At 43.9% G+C, this 24,002-nt stretch overlaps 3 protein-coding genes across 3 annotated transcripts in view; 2 read left to right on the top strand and 1 right to left on the bottom strand.

Annotated features, from left to right (window-relative positions):
- The window catches only part of LOC144697423 (uncharacterized), a 512,621-nt gene that overhangs the window by 265,067 nt on the left and 223,552 nt on the right, over positions 1-24,002 (top strand). The window lies entirely within an intron of this gene.
- LOC144697922 (uncharacterized) overlaps positions 1-24,002 on the top strand; it is a 52,494-nt gene that overhangs the window by 26,145 nt on the left and 2,347 nt on the right. The window contains 3 exon segments of the mRNA XM_078569885.1: positions 2,599-3,603; positions 17,194-17,969; positions 23,592-23,733. Of these exon segments, the coding sequence (XP_078426011.1) occupies positions 2,599-3,603; positions 17,194-17,969; positions 23,592-23,733 (1,923 nt within the window).
- LOC144697130 (uncharacterized) lies at positions 13,355-15,046 on the bottom strand. Its single transcript, XM_078568969.1, has one exon. The coding sequence runs from the start codon at positions 14,673-14,675 to the stop codon at positions 13,833-13,835; it is 843 nt and encodes a 280-aa protein (XP_078425095.1). The 5' UTR covers positions 14,676-15,046; the 3' UTR covers positions 13,355-13,832.

The raw sequence follows: 24,002 nt of genomic DNA, 5'->3' as shown, positions 1-24,002 counted from the left end.
ATTGCTCACAATATTCTAAATGTGGTCTGACCAGAGCCTTATAAAGCCTCAGCAGCACATCCCTGCTTTTATATTCTAGTCCTCTCGAAATAAATGCCAACATTGCATTTGCCTTCCTAACTACCGACTCAACCTGCAAGTTAACCTGAAGAGAATCCTGTCCTAGGACTCCCAAGTCCCTTTGCACTCCAGATTTCTGAATTCTCTCCCCATTTAGAAAATAGTCTATGCCTCTATTCTTCCTACCAGAGTGCATGACCTCACACTTCCCCACGTTGTATTCCATCTGCCACTTCTTAGCCCATTCTCCTAACCTGTCCAAATCCTTCTGCAGCCTCCCCGCCTCCTCAATACTACCTGTACCTCCACCTATCTTTGTATCATCTGCAAACTTAGCCAGAATGCCCTCAGTTCCTTCATCTAGATCATTAATGTATAAAGTGAAAAGTTGTGGTCCCAACACTGACATCCTTTGCTCCCTCAGCTTGACACATTTATTTGTCTGGCTAAAAGGATGGTCTCTTTCCTAATGTTCACAATTAAAGGGGTGGTTTCCCCATGGGATGGCTGACATTTAAGGGGGCAGTAAATTAATATAGGATAAAGATATGTCTAGTTTTGTTTTATGGCACCTATTAAATATATTATTTATTTATTTAATGTTCTGTAATAATGTAAATTTATTGTTACTTCTAGTCCTGTAACTGTAGCTACGTTATATATTTCCAGTCATAGCCAGACATTTTGGCACATCCATTCGGCATCTCGAGTCCATGCTGACTCTCTGTTCAGCAATCCAGTCATTCACATTCCCCCTCTATATACTCCAACACTGCAAGTTTATTTTCTTCAAGTGCCCATCCAGTTTCAATTTGAAATGATTGATCATTTTTGCTTCCACCAACGTCAGTAAATATATTTATATTAAGATTCTCAAGTTTGTTGATAAGAAGCGATGAGTGTAGATCTGTTGATCAGCATGAATGGGTACCTTCAGGAGAATTGGGAGGATGTCTATTAGGTACAGCAGAGTGAGAATGGAGTGAGAGTGTGTGAACGGAGATTTACAGCTCTTGGGGAATGAGAGAGGAATGAACATTCCATATATTCCATAGAATTGTCTGCCGACAGTGATCACTTTTGTCAATCCATTCATAGGATATTAGAAGAGGATGAATTGCAGACAACAGTCCGAAATCCAAATGTCATTGCTCCTGCTCTGGACAGCTCGGCTCAGCAGCGCTTTCTGTGCCTGTGTGCTGGGCTGCCAGCTGTGGGAGTGGGGGAGGGGAGGGGACTTTGCAAAATGTCTTCCCTTCATTTTCTTCCTAGTCAATGCAGTTTGATTTTAAACAGCACACCTTTTATTTTTAGTTTCACATGGACTAAAATTCCCTCCTGTGTCCAACATCTGTTTCCCCTGGAAAATACAGAGAGGTGTGGGACTCTGTAACTGGAATTAGTGCCATATATGCTGAGGGGGGAAATGCTTGTGACTTTGTGGAGCCTGTTTTTATTGTACGAGCGATTTAAAGTCAAATTTATCCTATCCATTCAAATACTATTTGTCTCTTATTTTATGCTTCTTTTATGTTGATTTTAGTTTGATTGTTACAGTAAAAGTTTTAAACAAGTGAAACCTTGTCGTTTGGTTTATTCTGTTGGGGTTGTCTGGGGATTTAAGGTGATCAATCTCCATGGAGTTCGTCACAACAGAGATATGTCTAGTGTTATTGTATGGTACATATTAGAGATATTTATGGTTCGCAATAAAGCACATTTATTATTATTTTTAGTCTTGTAATATAGTGCTGTAGCTAGGTTATATATTTCCAGTCATACGGTCATTATGGCACTGAAGGAGTCCATTTGGCAATTTGAGTCCATGCCGACTCTGTAGAACGATCCAGTCAGTCCCATTCCCCCTCGATATCCCCATTTCCCTGCAAGTTTATTTCCTTCAAGTGCCCATCCAATTTCATTTTGAAATTCTCCCCTTCCACCACCCTCGTAGGGAGCGAGTTCCAGGTCATGACCATTCGCTACCTAACTAAGGTTCTTCCTTGCATTGCCTGCATCTTAACCCAGTGAAACAGTCCTGTAAATTACAACCATTTTAAGTCCAGCGATACAGACGTCTTTCCATTCATTGGGCAGCCCAAAGGAGAGGAAAGAATGTTCCGTAGAAGCTAGAATTGTCTGTTCTGAATTTCTATCCTGTACTGACAGTGATGACTTTTGTAAACTCCTTTTACAGGAAATTGGAAGCGGAGAATTTGCAGACAGAAATCTCAAACCAAATGTCAGGCCAGAGTCTGACAGAGTCACTCGATTCATCAGGACCTAAATATCATTGACTTTTGTATCTAGAAAGAGAAAAGTTTGTCTGCTTTGAAAGGCTTTAAACATCAGGGGGACTGGAAAAGCACCGAGACACACACACCCGAGTGAGAGTGTTTCCAGTGCACTGACTGTGGAAAGAACTGTAACCAGTTACACAGCCTGAAAAACACATCACACCATTCACAGCGGGGAGAGACTGTACACGTGTTGTGTGTGTGTCTGGACAAGGCTTCAACTGATCATCAAACCTAGATCATGGAGAAACCGTGGAAATGTGGGGACTGTGGGAAAGGATTCCGGTTCCCATCTGAGCTGGAAACTCATCGGCGCAGTCACACCGGGGAGAGGCCTTTCACCTGCCCTGACTGTGGGAAGGGATTCACTCAGTCATCCAGCCTGCAGATACACCAACGAGTTCACACCGGGGAGAGGCCATTCTCCTGTGCTGAGTGTGGGAAGAGTTTCATTTGGTTATCCAACCTGCGGACACACCAACGAGTTCACACCAGGGAGATGCCATTCATTTGCTCTGAGTGTGGGAAGAGATTCACTCGGTCTTCCAACCTGTTGATACACCAGCGAGTTCACACCGGGGAGAGGCCGTTCACCTGCCCTGAGTGTGGGAAGGGATTCACTGGGTTACCCAACCTGCGGACACACCAGCGAGTTCATACTGGGGAGAGGCCATTCACCTGCCCTGAGTGTGGGAAGGGATTCATTTGGTTACCCAACCTGCGGACACACCAGCGAGTTCACACTGGGGAGAGGCCGTTCACCTGCCCTGCGTGTGGGAAGGGATTCACTGGGTTACCCAATCTGCGGATACACCAGCGAGTTCACACTGGGGAGAGGCCGTTCACCTGCTCTGAGTGTGAGAAAAAATTCAGTCGGTTATCCCACCTAATATCACACCAGCGAGTTCACACTGGGGAGAGGCCATTCATCTGCTCCGTGTGTGGAAAGCGATTAAAACACTCATCAAATCTTCTGCAACACCAGCGGGTTCACAGTGGGGAGAGGCCATTCACCTGCTCTGAGTGTGGGAAGAGATTCAAAGATTCATCCAGCCTTCTGAAACATCAGCGAGCTCACACTGGGGAGAGGCCTTTCGCCTGCCCGAAGTGTGGGAAGAGATTCAAAACTTCATCACACCTGCAGTCACATCAGCAAACTCACACCAGGGAGAGGCCGTTCAGCTGCTCTGAGTGTGGGAAGGGATTCACTCATTTGCCCCACTTGCTGAGACACCAGCAAGTGCACAAATGATTGCAGGGTTTGGATTCTGCTGTTATTGCTGCTGTGAATCACATCCAGGCCTGAACTCTGTTCATTTTGACAGTTGGTGAAGTGGGAGGGTCGGAGGGTTTCTTTCTGCTGGACTGGCCGGTCTCACGACTTTGCTTCCAGTGGCTGATGCTCCTTGAACTTTGTTGTAAATATATTGGTTCATATTTCATATGGATCATAATATTATAGGGTGTTTTAAAAGTAAAAGCTATTTAGTTTGCATTTCTGTTTGGAACTTCCCAAAGCGTGCCACTTTGCCATGGATATGGGCTGTACAGGTTAGAAGGTTCTTTTGTTAATTTATCTGATTGTTTCTCACAGAAGGTAGTTACAGATTTTATCTTGTGTTGGCTACAGCTCACTTCAGTTCGTGTGAGGGGAAAAGAAGTTTGACCAGATTTAAGCGACAGGAAGAAATCTCCAATGGTCACGGAATCACAGAGTTTTAACAGCACAGAAGGAGGCCATTCAGCCCATTGTGTCTGCATCGGCTCTCCATATGAATTTTATGATCTAGTGCCATTCCCCTGGCTTTTCCTCCGTATCCTTGCACATTGTTTCTGTTCAAATAATCATCTAATGCCCTCTTGAATGCCTCGATTGAACCTGTCTCCATCACACTTCCAGGCAGTGCATTCCAGACCCCACCCACTCCGTCGTGTGAAAAAGTTTTTTCTCACGTCACATTTGCTTCTTTTGCAAATGACTTTAAATCTGTGCCCTCTCGTTGTTGATCCTCTTACGAGCAGGAACAGCTTCTCCCTATCTACCCTATCCAGCCCCCTCATGATTTTGAACATCTCTATCAAATCTCCTCTCAGCCTTCTTCTCTACAAGGAGAACAGTCCCAACCTCTCCAATCTATCCTCATAGCTGAAGTTTCTCATCCCTGGAACCATTCTTGTAAACCTCTTCTGCACTCTCTCCAATGTGTTCACATCCTCCCTATAATAGGGTGCCAAGAACTGTACACAATATTCCAGCTGAGGTCTAACGAGTGTCTTATATAAATTCAACATAACCTCTCTGCTCTTGTACTCAATGCCCCTATTAATAAAGCCCAGGATACTAACTGCTCTCTCCACCTGTCCTGCCACCTTCAATGATCCATGCACATATACACCCAAGTCTTTCTGCTCCTGCACCCCCTTCAAAATCTCACTCCTTATTTTATGTTACCTGCCCATGTTCTTCCTACCAAAATGCATCACCTCACACTTCTCTGCATTGAACTTCATCTGCCATCTATCTGCCCACTCCACTAACTTGCCTATGTCCTTTTGAAGTTCCACACCGTCCTCCTCTCAGTTCACAACACTCCCAAGCTTCGTACCAACCGCAAACTTTGAAATTGTCCTCTGCACACCAAGATCTAGATCATTAATATATACCAGGAAAAGCAAGGGTCCCAGTACCGACCCCTGGGGAACTCCACTACAAACCTTCCTGCAGGCCGAAAAATATCCATTGACCCTTACTCTCTGCTTCCTATGTTTCAGCCAATTTTGTATCCACGCTGCTACTGTCCCTTTTATTCCATGAGCAATAATTTTTCTCACAAGTCTGTTCTGTGACACTGTATCAAGTGCCTTTTGAAAGTCCATGTACACCACATCAACAGCATTACCCTCATTGACCTTTTCTAATACCTCTTCAAAAACCTCCAGCGAGTCAGTTAAACGCAATTTCTCCTTTAGAAATCCACACTAGCTCTTCCTTATCAACCCATATTTTTTCTGTGAGACGACCAATTCTATCCCGAATAGTTGTTCCTAGAATCTTGCCCACCACTGATTCCATGGTCCCCACGACGTGAGGAATGGAGGTTTTTAAAAAATATATTTTTGGGGAGTATTGTGTTATTCTGTTAAGAAGCATGTGTGCGTGTGAAGTCTTGGGCTGCAAGAAACAGTCTTGTTCTGAAGGCTTGGATTTCCACAGCAGAGTGGAATGGGGATACAGGTCATGTGGTATGCTTTTATTAAAGCTACAACAGTTTGCCTTGAGTAATATTACTGGATTTTTATAGCTAAACATGTATAAAGGAGCTCTGAAGAAGAGCCATATGGACACGAAACAGTAACTGTTTTTTCTCTCCATAGATGCTGTTCGACCTGCTAAGTTTTTAGAGTGTTTTCTGTTTTTGTTTCAGATTTCCAACATCCGCAGTATTTTGCTTTTATGTATAAAGGAATGTTGCCTAGACCTTGTGGGTCTAACCAAGTACGGAGTCTTTTAGAGGGAATGTGTTGTAAAACTAAATTTAACTGTGCAACTATAATCTTGAGTGCTTAAGTTTTCTTCTGTTTTTATTAATAAAACTTGTACTTTTAATTTTTAAAATCCCAAAAGTGTTACTTGAATCGCTGCTGTGATCAATATGTTTTCTTCTCATTTTCCGAATACAAAAAAAATGGTATTGCCCATACGCCAAGTTTCCCCTTGGGATTTGGTTTGCTGAGCGGTTAATATCGGTTGTGGTCATAACAAATATGGGGGCTCTTCGCGGGAGTATTAAAATTCCTTGATTGGGTTGGAGTTTGTGAATCTAAGGGATACGAGTGTGAGAAAAAGGCTGAACTCAGGAGTTTTGTGTTGAGGGTTTTTTAAGTGGCTGGACTGCGAAATGACTTTGGCAATTGCTACAACTTTTCTAGGAGTGGAAAATGTGACTATGGAGTATTTGAAATCTCTGACTAAAACTCAGTTGAGAGAGTTAGCAGATGAAGTGCAGGTAGAGATAAAAGCGGAATTTCGTAAGGCTGATGCAGTTAAAGTACTTACCCTGCATTTAAAGTTGGAGGAAGGGACACCTGAAACTAGTGTGTCACAGCTAGAGGCAGTAAGACTTCAGTTGCCAAAGAAGCAGCTTGATATAGAAAGAGATAGAGAAAGGCAAAAGCTTGAATTGGAAGAAAGAGGAAAAGAAAAAGAAATGAAAACAATTCGAGTTAGAAAGAAAGAGAAATGACAAAACTTGAAAAATAAAAAGACAGATGAAAATAAATAGAATTTTTAAAAAAGCTTCAATGGGAAAGAGATGAGCAGGAAAAGGAAAAGATTACGGGAGATAGAAATGTGAAAGATTGAACTTCAACTTCAGAGAGAGAAGTTACCAATTGAGGAAAGAGGTAGGGAAAGAGATAGAGAGCTACAGAGAGAGAAAGGAGCCAGACAGTATGAATTGTCTAAAGTGACGCTTAGAATAAATGAAGAAAGGAGAGATAGTGATTCCGATGTCCGATGAGGAATTTGATTTAACTAAAAATCTTCGGTTAGTGCTTAAATTTACAGAGGATGGAATTGAAAGACATTTCACCTCATTGGAAAAGATTGCTATGAAATTGAGTTGGCCAAGTGATGCTTGGACTATCATGTTACAGAGTGTTTTGTCAGGCACAGCAATGAATGTGTATGCAAGCTTATCAGAGGAACAGTCTGCAGATTACGAGATAGTAAAGAAGGCCGTATTCAATGCTTATGAGCTTGTCCCTGAAGCTGACCAGTTAAAGTTTAGGACTTTCAGGAAGAGACCTCATCAGACATTTGTGGAGTTTGCAAGAGAAAAAGAAATGATCTGGGATCAATGGTTCAGAGCATTAAAATTAGACAAGACATTTGAAAATGTAAGAGAGGTTATGTTTATGGAAGAATTTAGAAATAGCATTGCAGTAAACACCAAGACATATTTAGCTGAAAGACAAAGTAAAAACATCAGAGAAGCTGCTGTTTTAGCCGATACGTATGAAATTTCACACAAACAGTAGAGTGTAGGAAAAGGGTCATATGGAAATCAGCGAGGACATGGGAGATTTAGAAAACCTAGCGATGGTAAAAATGTTTGTGATAAGGATCAAGCTGAAGGACGCCAGTCTATTAAAGATGGAAATGTGGAAAATAGAATTAAAGGAAGGAAACTGATATGCTCCCATTGCAATCAGACTGGACATACAATATCATATAGGTGGAGGTTAACCGGGAAACCGATTGCAGTGATAGGAACTCAGAAAAAGTTCTGAAGTAAGAGAACTGTGGGCTCTGGGATCCAGGGGCAAGAAAAACTGGTGGATTTTGTACAGGTGGAGCAGGAAGAATCAGTGGTAGCGAGAGAATTGGCAACATGTTCACAACCTACCCAAGGGAGCTCTGAAAGGCAAGGTACAGAGATTTTATATGCAAAGGAAAGGTGTACCCATGTGTGCAGGGAAGAAAAGGAAAGAGACACGGGGACTAGCCAGTCCTTAATGTTATGGGATAGTGCCACCTGTTGTCCAGAAGGGTTATTGCAGGAGAGAGTTTTGATCCGGGGGATTCATGGAGGAGTCAAAGATATTTCATTGTATAAGGTGAATTTAAAAAGTGATTTGAAAACAGGAGAAGTGATTGTTGGGGCGGTAGAGAAATTGCCCATTGCAGGGATTCAATTTATTCTAGGGAACGATACAGCTGGATCATAGTTATTGACTATGCCTACTGTAGTAGAGCAGCCCGCTGAGACACAACCTACAGAGGTTTTACAGAAAGAGCATCCTGGATTGTTTCCAGATTGTGTGGTGACGAGGTCACAAACACACAAGTTAAACAGGGGGAGGAAGAATCTAAAAGACACGGGGAGGATGCTGAATTTCAGTTGGCTGGATCAATCTTTGAAAGGATTAAGCAGGAAAAAAAGATTAGAGAGGTTGAGGCTGAGTTGTTTAATTCAATGAAGTTAGTGGGGTTACAGCAGCAGGATCCAGACTTGAAGCAATTATGCCAGCTTATTCTGAAACAGGAGCAGAATACACTCCAGAGTGTTATTACATTCCGAACAATGTGTTAATGAGGAAATGGAGACTGCCTCAGGTTTAGGCAAATGAAAAGTGGGCGATAGTGCACCAAATAGTGATACCATCTGGGTACCAGATTGTGAGAGTGGCTCATAAAATTCCAATGGCTGGACATTTGGGGATTAGGAAAACTCGAGCTAAGAAACAAAAACATTTCTAGTGGCCTGGACTACATAAAGATGTAGTCAAATTCTGCCAAGCATGTCACACATGTCAAGTGATAGGAAAACCTCAGGCAATAATTAAGCCTGCACCTTTAATTCCAATTCCAGCATTTGAGGAACCCTTTAACAGGGTTCTGATTGATTGTGCAGGACTACTCCCTAAGACTAAAAGTGGGAATCAGTACTGACTGACAAATCATGAATGTGTCCAGGAGATTTCCAGAAGCAATATCTTTAAGGAAAATTAGAGCAAAGGTGATGGTAGAGGAGTTAAGAATTTTTTTTACAACATATGGATTATCAACAGAAATGCAATCGGATCAGGGTTCGAATTTCATGTCACAGCTGTTTAAAGAAAGAATGAGCAGCCCAGGAATAAAGCAATTTACGTCGTCAGCCTATCACCCTGAATCACAAGGTGCCTTAGAAAGGTGGCATCAGACTTTAAAGACTATGATTAGCGCATACAGTCAAGACTTTCCACATGATTGGGATCGAGGGGTTCCATTCTTGTTGTCTGCTATTAGGGACGCTCCTAATGAGTCAACAGTGTTCAGTCCTTTCGAGTTAATTTATGGTCATGAAGTGAGGGGACCACTCCAACTAATTCAGGAGAAATTAGTAAATTTAAGTTCTGAAACTATTCTTCTAGATTATTTGGTGAAATTCAGAGTGAGATTAAGTAAGGCATGTGAGCTAGCTCGGAAACATTTTAAAGATATATCAACAAGTGATGGAGGCAAATGCAGATAAGAGGGCAAAAGCTTGTAATTTTGTGGCTGGGGGAAAAGTGTTAATATTGTTGCCAGTATCATTGAAGGCAAAGTTTAGTGGACCTCACCAGGTCAAAAAGAAACTGAGTGAGGTAAACATCGTAATCCCCTTATAGAAGGAAGAGTCAGCGACTGAGCCATGTAAATACGCTCAAAAAATACTTTGACAGAGAGAATAGACAGGAGGAGGTATTGGTAGTTATAAGTAAAGAAACAGATGTAGGAATTAAGGATTCTAAAATTGATCTTCCTTTGATTAAACTGGACAATGATGGCGTGCTTAAGAATTTAGCTGGAATATTGGATTACCTTCCAGAAAAGTGTCGGAGTGATTTAAAAGAGCTATTGCAATCACACAAAGCAATTTGTGGAAATAAACTGGGGAAAACAAATTTAGCTGTACATGATGTTGATGTGGGGAATTCAGATTCAAAAGGCAACACCCATAGAGATTAAATCCAGTAAAAAATCCAGTAAAATTAGCTCAAGTGTGAAAAGAAATTGAACTCATGCTTCAAATTGACATTATTGAGCCCAGTTACAATAATTGGAGCTCACCTATTGTCATGGTGCCAAAACCGGATGGACCACAAAGACGATGTATTGATGATTGAGAAAAGTGAATGTAGTACCGAAAGCTGACCTATATCCTATTCCATGTTTGGAATATTGTATCGAGAAATTGGGACAGTCAACATTTATCACAAAAATTGACCTGCTGCTAGGATATTGGTAAGTACCCTTATCAGAGAGGGCAAAAGAGATATCAGCTTTCGTGACACCGGATGTTTTGCACCAATGCAAAGCAATGCCTTTTGGTATCAAAAATGCACCAGCAACATTTCAGAGACCAACAAACAAAGTGACTGTGACAATCGTGCTGTTTATTTTGATGACTAAATAGTGTTCAGTCAAACGTGCTAAGGAACATTTACAACACTTAAAGGAACTGTTTGATCGACTGGAAGCCAATTTTGTCGCGAATTTGGCTAAAAGTGAACTTTTGAACGTGCAAGTCACGTATTTAGCTCACACTGTTGGACACGGTCAAGTGGCCCCACGAGGTGCAAAAGGAAAAGCTGTTGTGGAATTCCCAGTGCCTACAGCAAAATGGGAAGTTTTGAGATTTCCTCGCATGAGTGGATTTTATCGGAAATTTGTGCCAAATCTCAGCAGTGCAGTTGCTCCAGACTGGATTTTTAAAAAAAGAACAGAAAAGTCCAATGCCAAGTTTCCCTCTGGGATTTGGTTTGTGCAGCAATTAACACTGGCTGTGGTCATGACAATTGTCCACAGTGTCAGCCGTGACTCAGCAGATTGCACTCGCGCCTCTGAGTCAGAAGGTTGTGGGTTCAAGTCCCAGTCCTGGGACCTAAAGACAGAAATCACATCCAACATTCCTCGTGCCAGCGCTGAGGGAGTGCTGCATTGTTGGAGCTGTTGTCTCCTGGTTGAGATACGAACCCAAGGGCCCTGCCTGCTGCTTCAGATGGACATAGAAGTTCCCTATTTTGCAGGGGAGTTATCCCCAGTGCCCTGCCAATATTTATCCCTCAATCAACATCACTCAAAACAGATCATCTGCTCAGTATCATGTTGCTGTTTGTGGGATCTTGCTGTGTATAAATTGGCTGTCACGTTTCCAACATTTCAACAGTGACTGCACTTCAAAAGTACTTCATTGCCTGCAAAGCACTTTGGGATGCATTGTGGTTGTGAAAGACGCTATGTAAATGCAGGTTTTTAAATTTAGGATTTATGTCATCTGATCTTGTTATCTGTAACTAATGAGAAGTGAATCAAGGTTCATTACTGAATATTCATCTGTTTCATGATTGGCTTTTAATATGAAATCAATATATAGTCAACACAGAAAAGTTGCAGAAGATGAAAAAGCTGAAAGTAGCCACATGTTAGAGGTTTAAAAGGCTTCCTTGACCTTGTTACTTATAACAGTGAATACGGTATGAAGGTGATTGAATTTTAAAACTAAATTTGACTACCCAGGCCTATCTACAGATTCTTACATTACAACAGTGACTACACTTCAAAAGTACTTCACTGGCTGTAAAATGCTTTAGGAGGTTCTGTGGTCATGAGAGATGCCATTTAATTTCTAATTGTTCACAAACTTGGATATATTACACTCAGTTTAACTCATCAAAACCATGAATAAAGATTAAGTCTTATTTTTGTGTAATAACCTTGTCTTAGACAGCATTCCGAATACTCTGTGAAAATTCAAACACACTATATCCTGAATTATTTGTTTAAAAACACAGCGAGTTTTGTGATGTGGAAAGCGCTGCCTGAAAAAGAAATTGCAGGGCGATGCGATGAAATGGATAACTCTTTCAAAGTGCCGGCATGTACACAATGGGCCGAATGGCCTCATTCTGTGCTCTACGAGCCTCGTAAGCATTTCAAGTGAGTGGTAATGACCTGGAACCCACTTCCTAAGAGGGGGGTGGAAGCTGAGATGATGGAATGATTTCAAAAGTAAATTGAAGAGGCACCTGAGGGAAATAAACCTACAGGGATATGGGGGTAGAACAGGAAAATAGGACAGAATAGTTTGCTCTTCAGAGAGCTAATATGAACTCAATGGGCCAAATCTGCCCCAATGCACATTTGAATTAAAGAGAAGAGCTACAACTGCTCCAGTCTCTCCAACTAACTGACGTGCCTCATCCCCGATCCCACTCTCGTCAATCTCCTATCTGGCTTGCTGTAGTCATGTGACCTCTGCCACGATGGAGTCCCTGCAGGCAGTCATCTTACATGCAGTTCATTACACGAGAGAGGCTGTAGTCTTTGAATTTGTAACACTTTGTTTGTGAACCAATTGGCACTCTGGAGGAAAATGAAGAGAGGTGAGATGATTGTTGATCATGCTGAGCCCAAGGGGTATTGGTACGTGGAATAATTAGGATGGTTTGATTAGCCCCCTACAGGTGCATTGTGTATGAAGTTAGGTGAAGGGGAAGGATGGAAAAACTGGGGTTGCTGCTCAGAGGGAGATATCAATGGGGGCTCCCTGGAGAATGTCATTCCTAGTTCCCCTGAGAACATTAAAAGGTAAGCACGGGTAGATCAAGGGTCACGTGTAGGCAGTTTGGGAGGGGATGATAAAGTCCTTTCCCTGAAGGTTATGAGTGAATCAATTGAGTTTTTATAACTATCTGGAAGCTGTCATTGTGCAGAATTTTGCAGTCCACCACCAGCGGGTTTGTAGGCAGGGAGGCCCATAAAATTCCTCTTCCTAATGCCCTCCCACCTATCCTGACCGCTCCGCAATTTTACGGTGGGATGGGCAAGACCGAGGCTGGCCCACCCACCCTTGCCCCAATTGAAGTCCTTAAGTAGGCAATTAATGACCACTTAAGGACGGTTTCCCACCCGGCATCAATTCTGAGGCAGGTGGGAGGAGTTCACGGGCAGAGGGGATTCCTGGAAAGTGAACCTACTCAGACCTCAGACGAGAAGAGGGTGGCACCTCTATCAACAGCCTTTTTTCAACATCGGGTGACCCCCCCCACCCAAAAAAAATCTCCTCTGCACCCTCTCTAAGAATTTCACATCTTTCCTAAAATGTGGGGCCCAGATATAGGGTTCCATTCTAGAGGGATAGAATTGAAAAGCAGGGAGGTTATGTTCAACTTGTTTCGAACCATGGTTAGACTACACTGGGAGCACTGTCAACATTTGTCATCTCCATTTAGAAAAGGGAAATAGAGGCACTGGAGATGGGGCAACAAAGATTCACAAGAATAATACCAGAACTGAGAGCATTTAACCCTCAGGAAAGGCTGGGGCTGCTTTTCTCTAGAAAAGAGAAGACTGAAGGGTGACCTGATGGAGTCTTTAAGATGATGAAGGGGTTCAATAATCCAATAGGGATTTGATGAGAAACCTCTTTACCCAGTGAGTGGTGAGAACGTGGAACTCGCTACCATAGCGAGTGGTTGAGGTGAATAGCATGAATACATTTAAGGGGAAGCTAGATACATACATGAGGGAGAAAGGAATAGAAGGATATTCTGATGGGGGGAGATGAAGAGGGGTGGGTGGAGGCTCATGTGGAGCATAAATACTGACAGAGACCAATTGAGCCGACTGGCCTGGCCCTGTGCTGTAGACTCAAAGGAATAGAGACAAATGTATTTATTTTGGATCTACCTGTAGTGGTAGGAAAAACACTATTTACTATTCAGGATAAAATAAATGTCCTTCATCAGCTTTTGTGGGTCATTTCAGTGGAAATGTGCACTCCCAGGATCAAAGAGCATCAGCCACTGGAAGCAAAGTCTTGAGACCGGCCAGCCCAGCAGAAAGAAACCCTCTGACCCTCCCACTTCACCAAGTGTCAGAATGAACATGGTTCAGTTCTGGATGTGATTAACAGCAGCAATAACAGCAGAATCCAACCCCTGGAATCACTTGTGAACTCGCTGGTGTCTCCGCAGGCTGGATAACTGAGTGAATCCCTTCCCACACACGGAACAGGTGAATGGCCTCTCCCTGGTGTGAACATGCCAGTGCTTTCTCAGGGTGGACGAATGGCTGAATCCCTTCCCACACACGGTACAGGTGAACAGCCGCTCCCCGGTGTGGACTCGCTGGTGTATCAGCAGGGTGGATGAATGCCTGAATCCCTTCCCACACACAGAGCAGGTGAACGGCCTCTCCCCGGTGTGAACTCGCTGGTGTATCAGCAGGGTTGTTGACCATCTAAAACCCTTCCCACACTCAGAGCAGCGGAAAGGTCTCTCCTCAGTGTGAATGCGCTGGTGGCCCATCAGTTCCGGAGAGCTTTTGAAGCCACTTCCACAGTCAGAGCATTTAAACGGTCTCTCATTCGTGTGAGTGACATGGTGTCGCAGCAGGTGGGATAACTGAGTGAATCCCTTCCCACACTCAGAGCAGGTGAACAGCCTCTCCCCGGTGTGAACTCGCTGGTGCTTCTGCAGGTTGGATAACTGAGTGAATCCCTTCCCACACTCAGAACAGATAAATGGCCTCTCCCCAGAGTGAACTCTCCGGTGCCTCCGCAGGGCGGATGAATCACTGAATGCATTCGCACACTCAGAGCAGGTGAATGGCCTCTCCTTGGTGTGAACTCGCAGGTGTGTCTGCAGGTGGGATGAATCATTGAATCCCTTCCCACACATGGAGCAGGTGAATGGCCTCTCCCCGGTGTGAATGCGTCGATGAGTTTCCAGCGCAGACGGGGAAGGGAATCCCTTCCTACAGTCCCCACATTTCCACGGTTTCTCCATGGTGCGCGTATCCTTGTGTCTCTCCAGCTTTAATGGTCAGTTGAAGCCTCGTGTACACACAGAACACCTGTATGGTCTCTCCCCACTGTGAATGGTGATGTTGTTTTCAGGCTGTGTAACTGGTGCAAACTCTTTCCACAGTCAGTGCATTGGAACACTCTCACTCGGGTGTGTGTGTCTCGGTGCTTTTCCAGTCACACTGATGTTTAAAATCTTCTGAAGCAGACAGAGCAAACAAAGATTTCTCCCGATGACATTCGGTTCCCATGAATGGAATGACTCTCTCAGATCTTGATGTGACATTTGATGTGAGATTTCTGTCCATAAATCCTCCCCTTCTAATATCCTGTGAAAGATGTTTACAGAAGTCATCGCTGTCAGTGCAGGATAGAAATTCAGAAAAGAGAATTGTAGTTTCTATGGAAGATTCTTTCTTCTCTCATTTTGGGGAGGCAGTGGCATAGCATTATTGTCACTGGACTAGTCTGTCAGCGACCCAGAGAAATGCTCTCGGGACCTGGGTTCGAATCCCACCATGGCAGATGGTGAAATGTGAATCCAATAAAAATCTGAAATTAAAAGTCTGATGATGACCACAAAATCATTGCCGATTGTCATAAAAACCCATCTGGTTCACTGATGTCCTTACTGAAAAAAATATGCTGTCCTTACCTGGTCTGGCCTACATGTGACTGCAGACCCACAGCAATGTGGTTGACTCTTAAATGTTGTCTGAAAAAGGGCAATTAGGGATGGGCAATAAATGCTGGTCTAGCCAACGATGCCCACATCCCATGAACAAATATTTTTTAAAAAGGTGTAAATCTCACCCCACACACTGTCCCTCCATTCTCACTCTGCTGTACCTAATATACAACCTCCCTGTTCTCGTGATCAGACAAACATACGAATTAGAATGAGGAGAAGGCCACTCGAGCCTCCACTGCCATTCAATAAGATCCACATTCCCGCCTACCCCTGATAACCTTTCACCCCCTTGCTTGCATGCTGATCAACAGGCCATGCATACTGCTTCTTGCCCAAGAGTTGAGGGTCTTCATAAATTTACTGATTAGAGACAGGGAGAATCTGAGGAAGAACTTTAATTAGGCAGCAAGTGGTCATGATCTGGAACTCGCTGCTTACGAGGGTAATGGAAGTGGAGATAATTCATGATTTCAAAATGAAATTGGATGGGACTTGGAAAGAAATAAATTTGCAGGGGAAGGGGGATATAGAGGGGGAATGGGACAGACTTGATTAGTCTACAGAGAGTTGGCATGGACTCAACTTGTCGAATGGACTCTTTCTGTGCCGTTTGACTCTATGACTGGAAATATATATGGCTACAGTACAATATTACAGGACTAGAATTAATAATAAATGTACTTTATTACAGATCCTTTTAGCCAGACAAATAAATGTGTCAAGCTGAGGGAGCAAAGGATGTCAATGTCTTTAAGAGAGAGAGAGAGAGAGGGAGACCTGGGCCAACCTTTCCAGAGTCTGCACCCTCCCTGGATTCACTTCCTTTCCCTTCAGTTCCTGCAAGTCAACAATTTCCCCCCAGAATGAGAAAAGAAATGGAAAGGGGGAGAAAAGAAAGTGTTTTACTCACAGATGTTGGACACAGGAGGAAGTTTTTGTCTGTGTGAAGCTCAAGCTTCATTCGCACAAAGTCCGCGCTCTGATTGGCTGGAGGACCAGAGTCCTTCCGGTCCTCCAACTCTTCCCATTGGTCACTCCCTCAGCATGAAGGGAAGGAGCGGGCTCTCCCCCGCACATGCGCAGCTTCCCCTCTCCGGAGTTCTCCGAGCAGCTTCTCGCTCTGGCCGGAGCCGTCAACCGGTTGCCTGGAAACCTTGGCTCGAGGAGGGGGAAGGGGAGGGGTAAGGGGAGGGGTATCAATGGGTAGGGGCGGGGCTCCCGTGTCCGCGCGCCTGGCCTGCAGACTGGAACCCGAGGACGTCACCGCGGAGCAGAATGATTCCTATTGGCTGATTCAGGCAGGGTTCCATTGTGGACGTCACAATGCGGAAGTTGGACAATGAGCTTCAGACTGAAACTTCCTCCTCTGGGCAACATCTGTGAGGAAATCAATGTTTCCCCCTTTCCGTTTCTTTTCTCATTCTGGGGGCAAATTGTTGACTTGCAGGAACTGAAGGGAAAGGAAGTGAATCCAGGGAGGGTGCAGACTCTGGAAAGGTTGGCCCAGGTCTCTCTCTCTTAAAGAGATTTGACATCCTTGGAACTGAATATCATTAGCCTTTGAATCTAGAAGGAAACTGTCTGACATCCTTTGAACCTAGAAGGGGAAATGTTTCTGTGTTCTGTCGGCTTCAAAAGGTTCTAAACATCAGGGGGACTGAAAAAGGCCCGAGACCCACACACCCGAATGAGAGGCTTCCAATGCACTGACTGTGGAAAGAGCTTAAACCTGAAAAAACATTGCACCATTCACAGCGAGGACAGAGACCGTACACGTGTTCTGTGCAAACGATTCTTCATCTGTTTGTAGAACCTGGAGAGATACCAGCAAATGGAGAAACCATGGAGATGTGGGGACTGTGGGAAAGGATTCAAATTCCCATCTGAGCTGGAAGCTCATCAACGCATTCACACCGGGGAGAGGCCATTCAACTGCTCTCGCTGTGCAAAGTGGTTTAGAAGGTCATCCTCCCTGTTGAGACACCAGCGAGTTCACACCGGGGAGAGGCCGTTCACCTGCTCTGTGTGTGGGAAGGGATTCACTCAGTCATCCAACCTGCAGATCCACCAGCGAGTTCACTCTGGTGAGAGGCCATTCACCTGCCCTGAGTGTGGGAAGGGATTCACTCAGTTATCCAACCTGCTGCAGCACCATGTCACCCACACGAGTGAGAGACCTTTTAAATGCTCTGACTGTGGGAGCGGCTTCAAAAGCTCTCAGGACCTGATGATCCACCAGCGCATTCACACTGAGGACAGACCATTCAGCTGTTCTCACTGTGCGGAGAGGTTTAGAAGGTCATCCGCCCTGCTGATACACCAGCGAGTTCACACCAGGGAGAGGCCGTTCACCTGTACTGTGTGTGGGAAGGGTTTCAGTCATTCATCCACCCTGCTGACACACCAGCGAATTCACAATGGAGAGAAGCCCTTCACCTGCTCTGTGTGTGGGAGGGGATTCACTCAGTCAGCCAACCTGCAGATCCACCAGCGAGTTCACTCTGGTGAGAGGCCGTTCAGCTGCTCAGTGTGTGGGAAGGGATTCACTCAATTATCCCACATGCAGAGACATCAGCGAGTTCACAAGTGATTACAGGGGTTGGATTTTGCTGTTGTTGCTGCTGTTCATCACATCCAGGACTGAACCATGTTCATTCTGACATTGGTGAAGTGGGAGGGTCGGAGGGTTTCTTTCTGCTGGACTGGTCGGTCTCAGGACTTTGCTTCCAGTGGGCTGATGCACCTTGAGCCTGGGAGTGCATATTTCTACCTCGCCTATGTACCTGGCTTCCGCTTAATTGTATTCAAGCTATCCACCTCAACCACTCGCTGTGGTAGATAGTTCCACATTAAGTCCTCTCAGTTTTGATATTATTCTTGTGAATCTTTGTTGCCCCTTCTCCAGTGCCTCTATTTCTTTTTTTCTAAATGGAGATCACAAATGTTGACAGTACTCCCAGTGTAGTCTAACCATGGTTCGAAACAAGTTGAACATAACCTCTCTGCTTTTCAATTCCATCCCTCTGGAATGAAACCCTATATCTGGGCCCCACACTTTAGGAAAGATGTGAAGTCCTTCGAAAGGTTGCAGAGGAGATTGAGGAGAATGGCACCAGGGATGAGGGACTTCACTTAGTTGGAGAGACTGGGGCAGCTGAAGCTCTTCTCCCATGTGTTCATTAGGGCAGAGAATGGGGCCATTCAGCTCTTTGAGTTAATGCTGGCTCTCTGTCGAGCAGTTCCATTGCCCCATCCCAACCCCTTATCCCTGTAGGTTCATTTTGATCAAGTGCCCATGCAGTTTCCTTTTGAAGTCACTGCCTCACCTCTGCTTCTACCCCCCTCATAGGGAATGGGTTCCAGGCCCGTTCCAATTGCTTTAAATGCACACGAGACTCATAGAGCACAGGAGGCCAATTGGCCCTTTGTGCTTATGCTAGCTCTTTGAAAGAGCTCTCCAATTAATCCCATTATCCTGCAGTTTCCTTTTCCTTTCAAGAATCTGTCCCATATCCTTTGAAAGATATAATTGAACCTCCTGCTCGCACTGTTTTCAGGCAGCGAATTCCAAATCACAACGGCTCGCTGTGTTTTCAAACAAATCATTCAGGATATAGTGTGTTTGGATTTTCACAGAGCATTCAAAATGGTGTCAAAGACATGGTTATTACACAAAATTAAAGCTCAATCTTTATCAATGATTTTGGTGAGGGGCCTGATTTTAAATATCCAAGTTTGCGAACAATTAGAAATAAATTGCATTTCTATGGCACCTCTCACGACCACAGGACCTCCTAAACCATTTTACAGCCAATGAAGTGTCGTCACTGTTTAACATAGAAAACTGTATAGGAACCCCTGGGTAATCAAGTTTAGTTGTAGAATTCAATCACTTTCACACTGTATTCACTGTCATAAGTAACAAGGTCAAGGAAGCCATTTTAAACTAACATGTGGCTTCCTGCAGCCATTTCACACTCTGTAACTTTTCTTTATTAACTATGTATTGATTTCATATTAAAAGCCAGTCATGATACAAACGATTATTCAGTAATGAACCTTGATTAAGTTCTCATTAGTGAATCAATGTAATAGATAATCATATTGTAAAGGCTGGATCTTTATTTTTAAAATAACACTATATGAACCTAAATGTTTCAAGAAACTGCAAAACTAGCAGAAATTGTTTAAACAAATAAATTATTTTCTAACTTTCATTAGCTACAGGACATCATATTCTGCCAAAGTCCAGCTCATTGTTTAATCTAGTCAGGATTAGTAAGAAAAAATGCTATTGTCTTCCACAAACTGTCCTTTTGAACCAGTGTATCTTGTATTAACCAAATGTATTTATTAAGGATTGCTGTATTAATTAGCGACCAGTCAGTAATAGTTGATTGAATAAGTAGTGAGCCTTAATTGAGTTACAATTAATGAATCAATAATGAATCAGTAATTATAGTAAAACGTGGAGTTTTATTTTCTGTAAAAATGTAAAATGTTCATTGCTGTGTATGTAAAGAATGTGCAATGAAGAGAAATGTACTGGCAAGAGAGACCTTCAAGCTCTGATTAGCCTTAAAATTTGAATCTGTATGAATAAGTGATGGTATAGAATCAGATAAAGGGATAGTGTGAAACAGTTCTATTGTCTTCCTGTCTAAGATAATGAGAGATGGTGGCGTAAGTAATTGAGGATCCAATTAATTTAACTCGTAACCAAATTGACCAATTGTCATGTTACAACAGGCCCAACTCTGACGTAAGGAAATGGTCACTTTGGGGATAAAAGTAGAAGTTCTGAAGGTGTTCCTTGCTAGCCAAGTACTGAAGACTCCCGAGGCCTAGTTCCAAGGAAATTACTGTCAAAGAAGGAGCCAGACTCCTGAGGCCGAATTCCTCAAGAATTACTGTCAAAGAAGGAGCCAGAGAGGGTTACGCTTTGACAGACTGATCACCCGCATAAAGTTGTATAAGTCAATGTCTTATCCGAACCATAAGTGAATTTATTAAATGGCAAGTTGGGGATGGCGGAAATCAGTTAAGTTACAGATAACAAGATCAGGTGACATAAATTTTAAATTTAAAAACTTGCTTTTCTATAGCAGCTATCACGACCACAGGACATCCCAAAGTGCTTTACAGCCAAAGAAGTACTTTTGAAGTGCAGTCACTGTGGAAATGTAGGAAATGCAGCAGCCAATTTGCACACAGCAAGATCCCAGCAATGTGATCACAGCAATGCGTTAATGACCGGATGATCTGTTTTTAGTGATGTTAATTGATAAATTTTCACTAGGACACTGGGGATAACTCCCCTGCTGAACTTCAACATTGGGGCCCTGGGAAGCGGGGAGTCACTGGGACAGGGTACAGAGGAGCCGAAGAGAAACCATTTGGGTCCAGAACATTGTGCACATCCTTTTACTCTGGTTGTCTTTGATCTTGAAGTAATTTTCTGAGTTTTTTTAACCATGTTCTGTTTCATTAATAAAGTTTTATCAGTAAAAATATTTGATTTTTGTGGACTTTTCATGATTAGATTTCTGCACTTTCCACCAGGGAAAGTGGGTGAGAGGGGTTGGCAGGCTCTTCAACAGAAAGGTACCTCTAAGGTAATTGGCGAAGGAGCTAGAGGGGGAGATGAGATTTTATTTTTTTGACACAGCAAGTTGTTCTGAGCTGCCTGAAAGCAGATTCAATGGTATCTTTCCAAATGGTAAATACTTGAAAGGAAGGAATTTGCAGGGCTGTGGGGAAAGAGCAGAGCAGTTGGATGAATCAGAGAGTCCTTTCAAAGAGATGGCAGGGGAATGATGGGAATTCCAGACATTATTGACATCACTGTAGATATTACAGACACATTTATTTATCTGTGATCACAGAATCTCACAGCACAGGAGGCCATTCGGCCCATCGTGCCTCTGCTGGCTCTTTGAAAGAGCTACTCAATTAGTCCCACTGTCCTGTCCTTTCCCCATCAGCCCTGCAAACTAGTCCCCTTCCAGTATTTATCCAATTCCCTTTGTTGAATCTGCTTCCATCAGCCTTTCAGGCGATGCATTCCAGATCACAATACCTCACTGTGTAAAGATTTATCTTCCTCATTTCCCCTCTGGCTTTTATGTCAATTGCCTTCAACCTGTGTCCTCTGGTTAACAACCTTTTTGTCAGTGGATACAGTTTCTCTTTATTTACTTGAAGTAAACCATTAATGATCTTGAACTCCTCTATCAAATGTCCTCTTAGCCTTCACTGCTCTAAGGAGAACAACCCCGGCCTCTCCAGTGTGTTCACATCACTGAAGTTCCTCATTCCTGTCCCCATACTAAATCCCTGCACCTTTTCCAAGGCCTTGACATCCTTCCTGAATTGTGGGGCCCATACATGGGATTCATTTCTAGAGAAATAGCACTGAAAGGCAAAGATGAAACGTTAAACCTATATTGAGCCTTGGTTAGACCACAGTTGGAATACTGCAAACAGTCTGGGTGTCCTCATTATCCAACAGGATAGAGAGGAACTGGAGAAGATGCAAGAAAGATTCACAGAGCTGATTCCAGAACTGAGAGTGTTTAAGTTACAGGATTGATTGAACAAACTGGGGCTTTTTTATCTGGAAAAGGGACGGCTGAGGGCTGATCTGGTAGAGGATTTAAGATTAAGAAGGGGTGTGATAGGGTTGAGGTAGAGACGTAGAGTTTCCACTTGTGGGCGAGACCAGAAATGGGGCTATAATTATAAGAAAACCGCTGATAAATTCAATAGGAATTTGGGAGGAAAGTTTCTTTGTTCAGAGGGAGGTGAGAATATGGACCTCGCTACCACATGAAGCAGTTCAGGTGAGTGACAGGTACATTGGAGGAGAACCTTGATGAACATAAGAGAAAGAAAGGAATAGAAGGTTCTGCTGATAGGGAAGGGTGATGAAGTAGGATTGAAGGAAGCTCATGTGGAACATATGCACTGCCATAAAGCGACATAGCAAATGTCAGAATGAACATGGTTCAGTCCTGGCTATAACTAGCAGCTGCAATAACAGGAGGATCCAAGCACTGCTGACCTTGCTGGAGTCTCAGCAGGGTGATGGCCAACTGAATCACTTCCCAAATTTGTTGCAGATGAATGGCCTCTCCCCTGTGTGATTGGATTTTTGTATCAGGAGGTGGGATGACTGAATGAGTCTCTTGTTACACATGGAGCAGGTGAACGTCCTCTCCTCAGTGCGACCTCACTGCTGGCTCTGTGGGCTGGCAGAATTTGCCACTTCCCACACAAGGAGCAGGTGAAGGGTCTCTTCCCCGTGTGGACTCGTGAGTGTAACAGCATGTGAGTGGAACGGGCAAATTCTTTTACACACATGGAGCAGGTGAATGGCCTCTCACTGGTGTGACTGCATCGATGAATTTCCAGTGCAAATGGAGATCTGAATCCATTCCCACAGTTCCTGCATATCCACATGTGTATGGTCTCTCCCCACTCTAAATGGTGCAATGTTTCTTCAGACTGTTAAAGCTTTTTCCACTGCCAGTGCACTGGAACACTCTCAACCCCCTGTCTGTATTTTCTGCTTTTCCATTCACACACACATTTTAAATTTTTCCCACAGATGAAACAGAAAAACATTTCTACTTCTAGATTCGAAGGCTGATGATATTCAAGTCCTTGTGAATCGAGTGATTCTGTCTGATGCTGAAAGGATGTTTGGTTTGAGCTTACTGTCTGTAAATCCCCCTCTGCTCATCGATCTCATGATGCCATTTTGAAGGAGAACAAGGGAGTTATTCCTGGCATCCTGGCCACATCTGTCCTTCATTCAACATCAGAACAAAATATTGGTGGAATGCGGATGTTCGTTTGTGATGTCAATGCAACTGAAGCAGAAGTACAGAGAGAAATTCTGAAATGACAATTTTGGTTTTCCGAAAGCATGCTTCTCCCTCTCAAAACTGTAAATCTATGTCCCCAACACACTCCCTCCTCCCTATTGATTGTAACGCTAATTCATCCTACTATCCTCCTCCTGCTTTTTGTCCAATTCACCTCGCCTGAAGGTGCTGACTTTCGGGTTCAGTTTCACACTCACCTATTGCCCTCCCCAATATGTCACCCAGGTGTCTAAACCTTTACACCTGAAGTTAACAAACTGTTTTGCTAAGGGGGCGACACAGTCATATTGAGTAACTTCCCACATGTACTTTTTTTCAGGGTGGGTTCACTGCGCCATCCCAGTCCCAGGAGTTTGGAGACTGGGCTCCGGATGAGTAATGGCGACCACAGATCCCACAATTCCTCGCGCTGGGGAAACCGGTCTATCCGCCGCGCGGGCGGGCGCCCCGGGGCTGCGCATGTCGGAGGGAGAGTGGAAGCTACGCATGCGCGGCGAAATGCGATTTCCATTGGCCAACCGCTTAACTTGTCATGGAGGTCAAAGGGTCTCCCGGGCCCACGAAAGCTCCCCACTACTCCATTGTCTTCGGCGCGGTGGGGTGGGGTGGTGGAATTGACGAATGGGAAGAATTGGTTGACCGGAAGGACTCTGGTCCTCCAGCCAATCAGAGCGCGGGCTTTGTGTGAATTAAGATTGAGCTTCACACAGACTAAAACTTCCTCCTGTGT

The sequence above is a fragment of the Cetorhinus maximus genome, chromosome 23 (genome assembly GCF_964194155.1).
Source record: "Cetorhinus maximus chromosome 23, sCetMax3.hap1.1, whole genome shotgun sequence".
Taxonomy (NCBI): domain Eukaryota; kingdom Metazoa; phylum Chordata; class Chondrichthyes; order Lamniformes; family Cetorhinidae; genus Cetorhinus; species Cetorhinus maximus.
The sequence above is the reverse complement of the archived record's forward strand: the minus strand, read 5'-3'. Positions and strand labels throughout refer to the sequence as shown.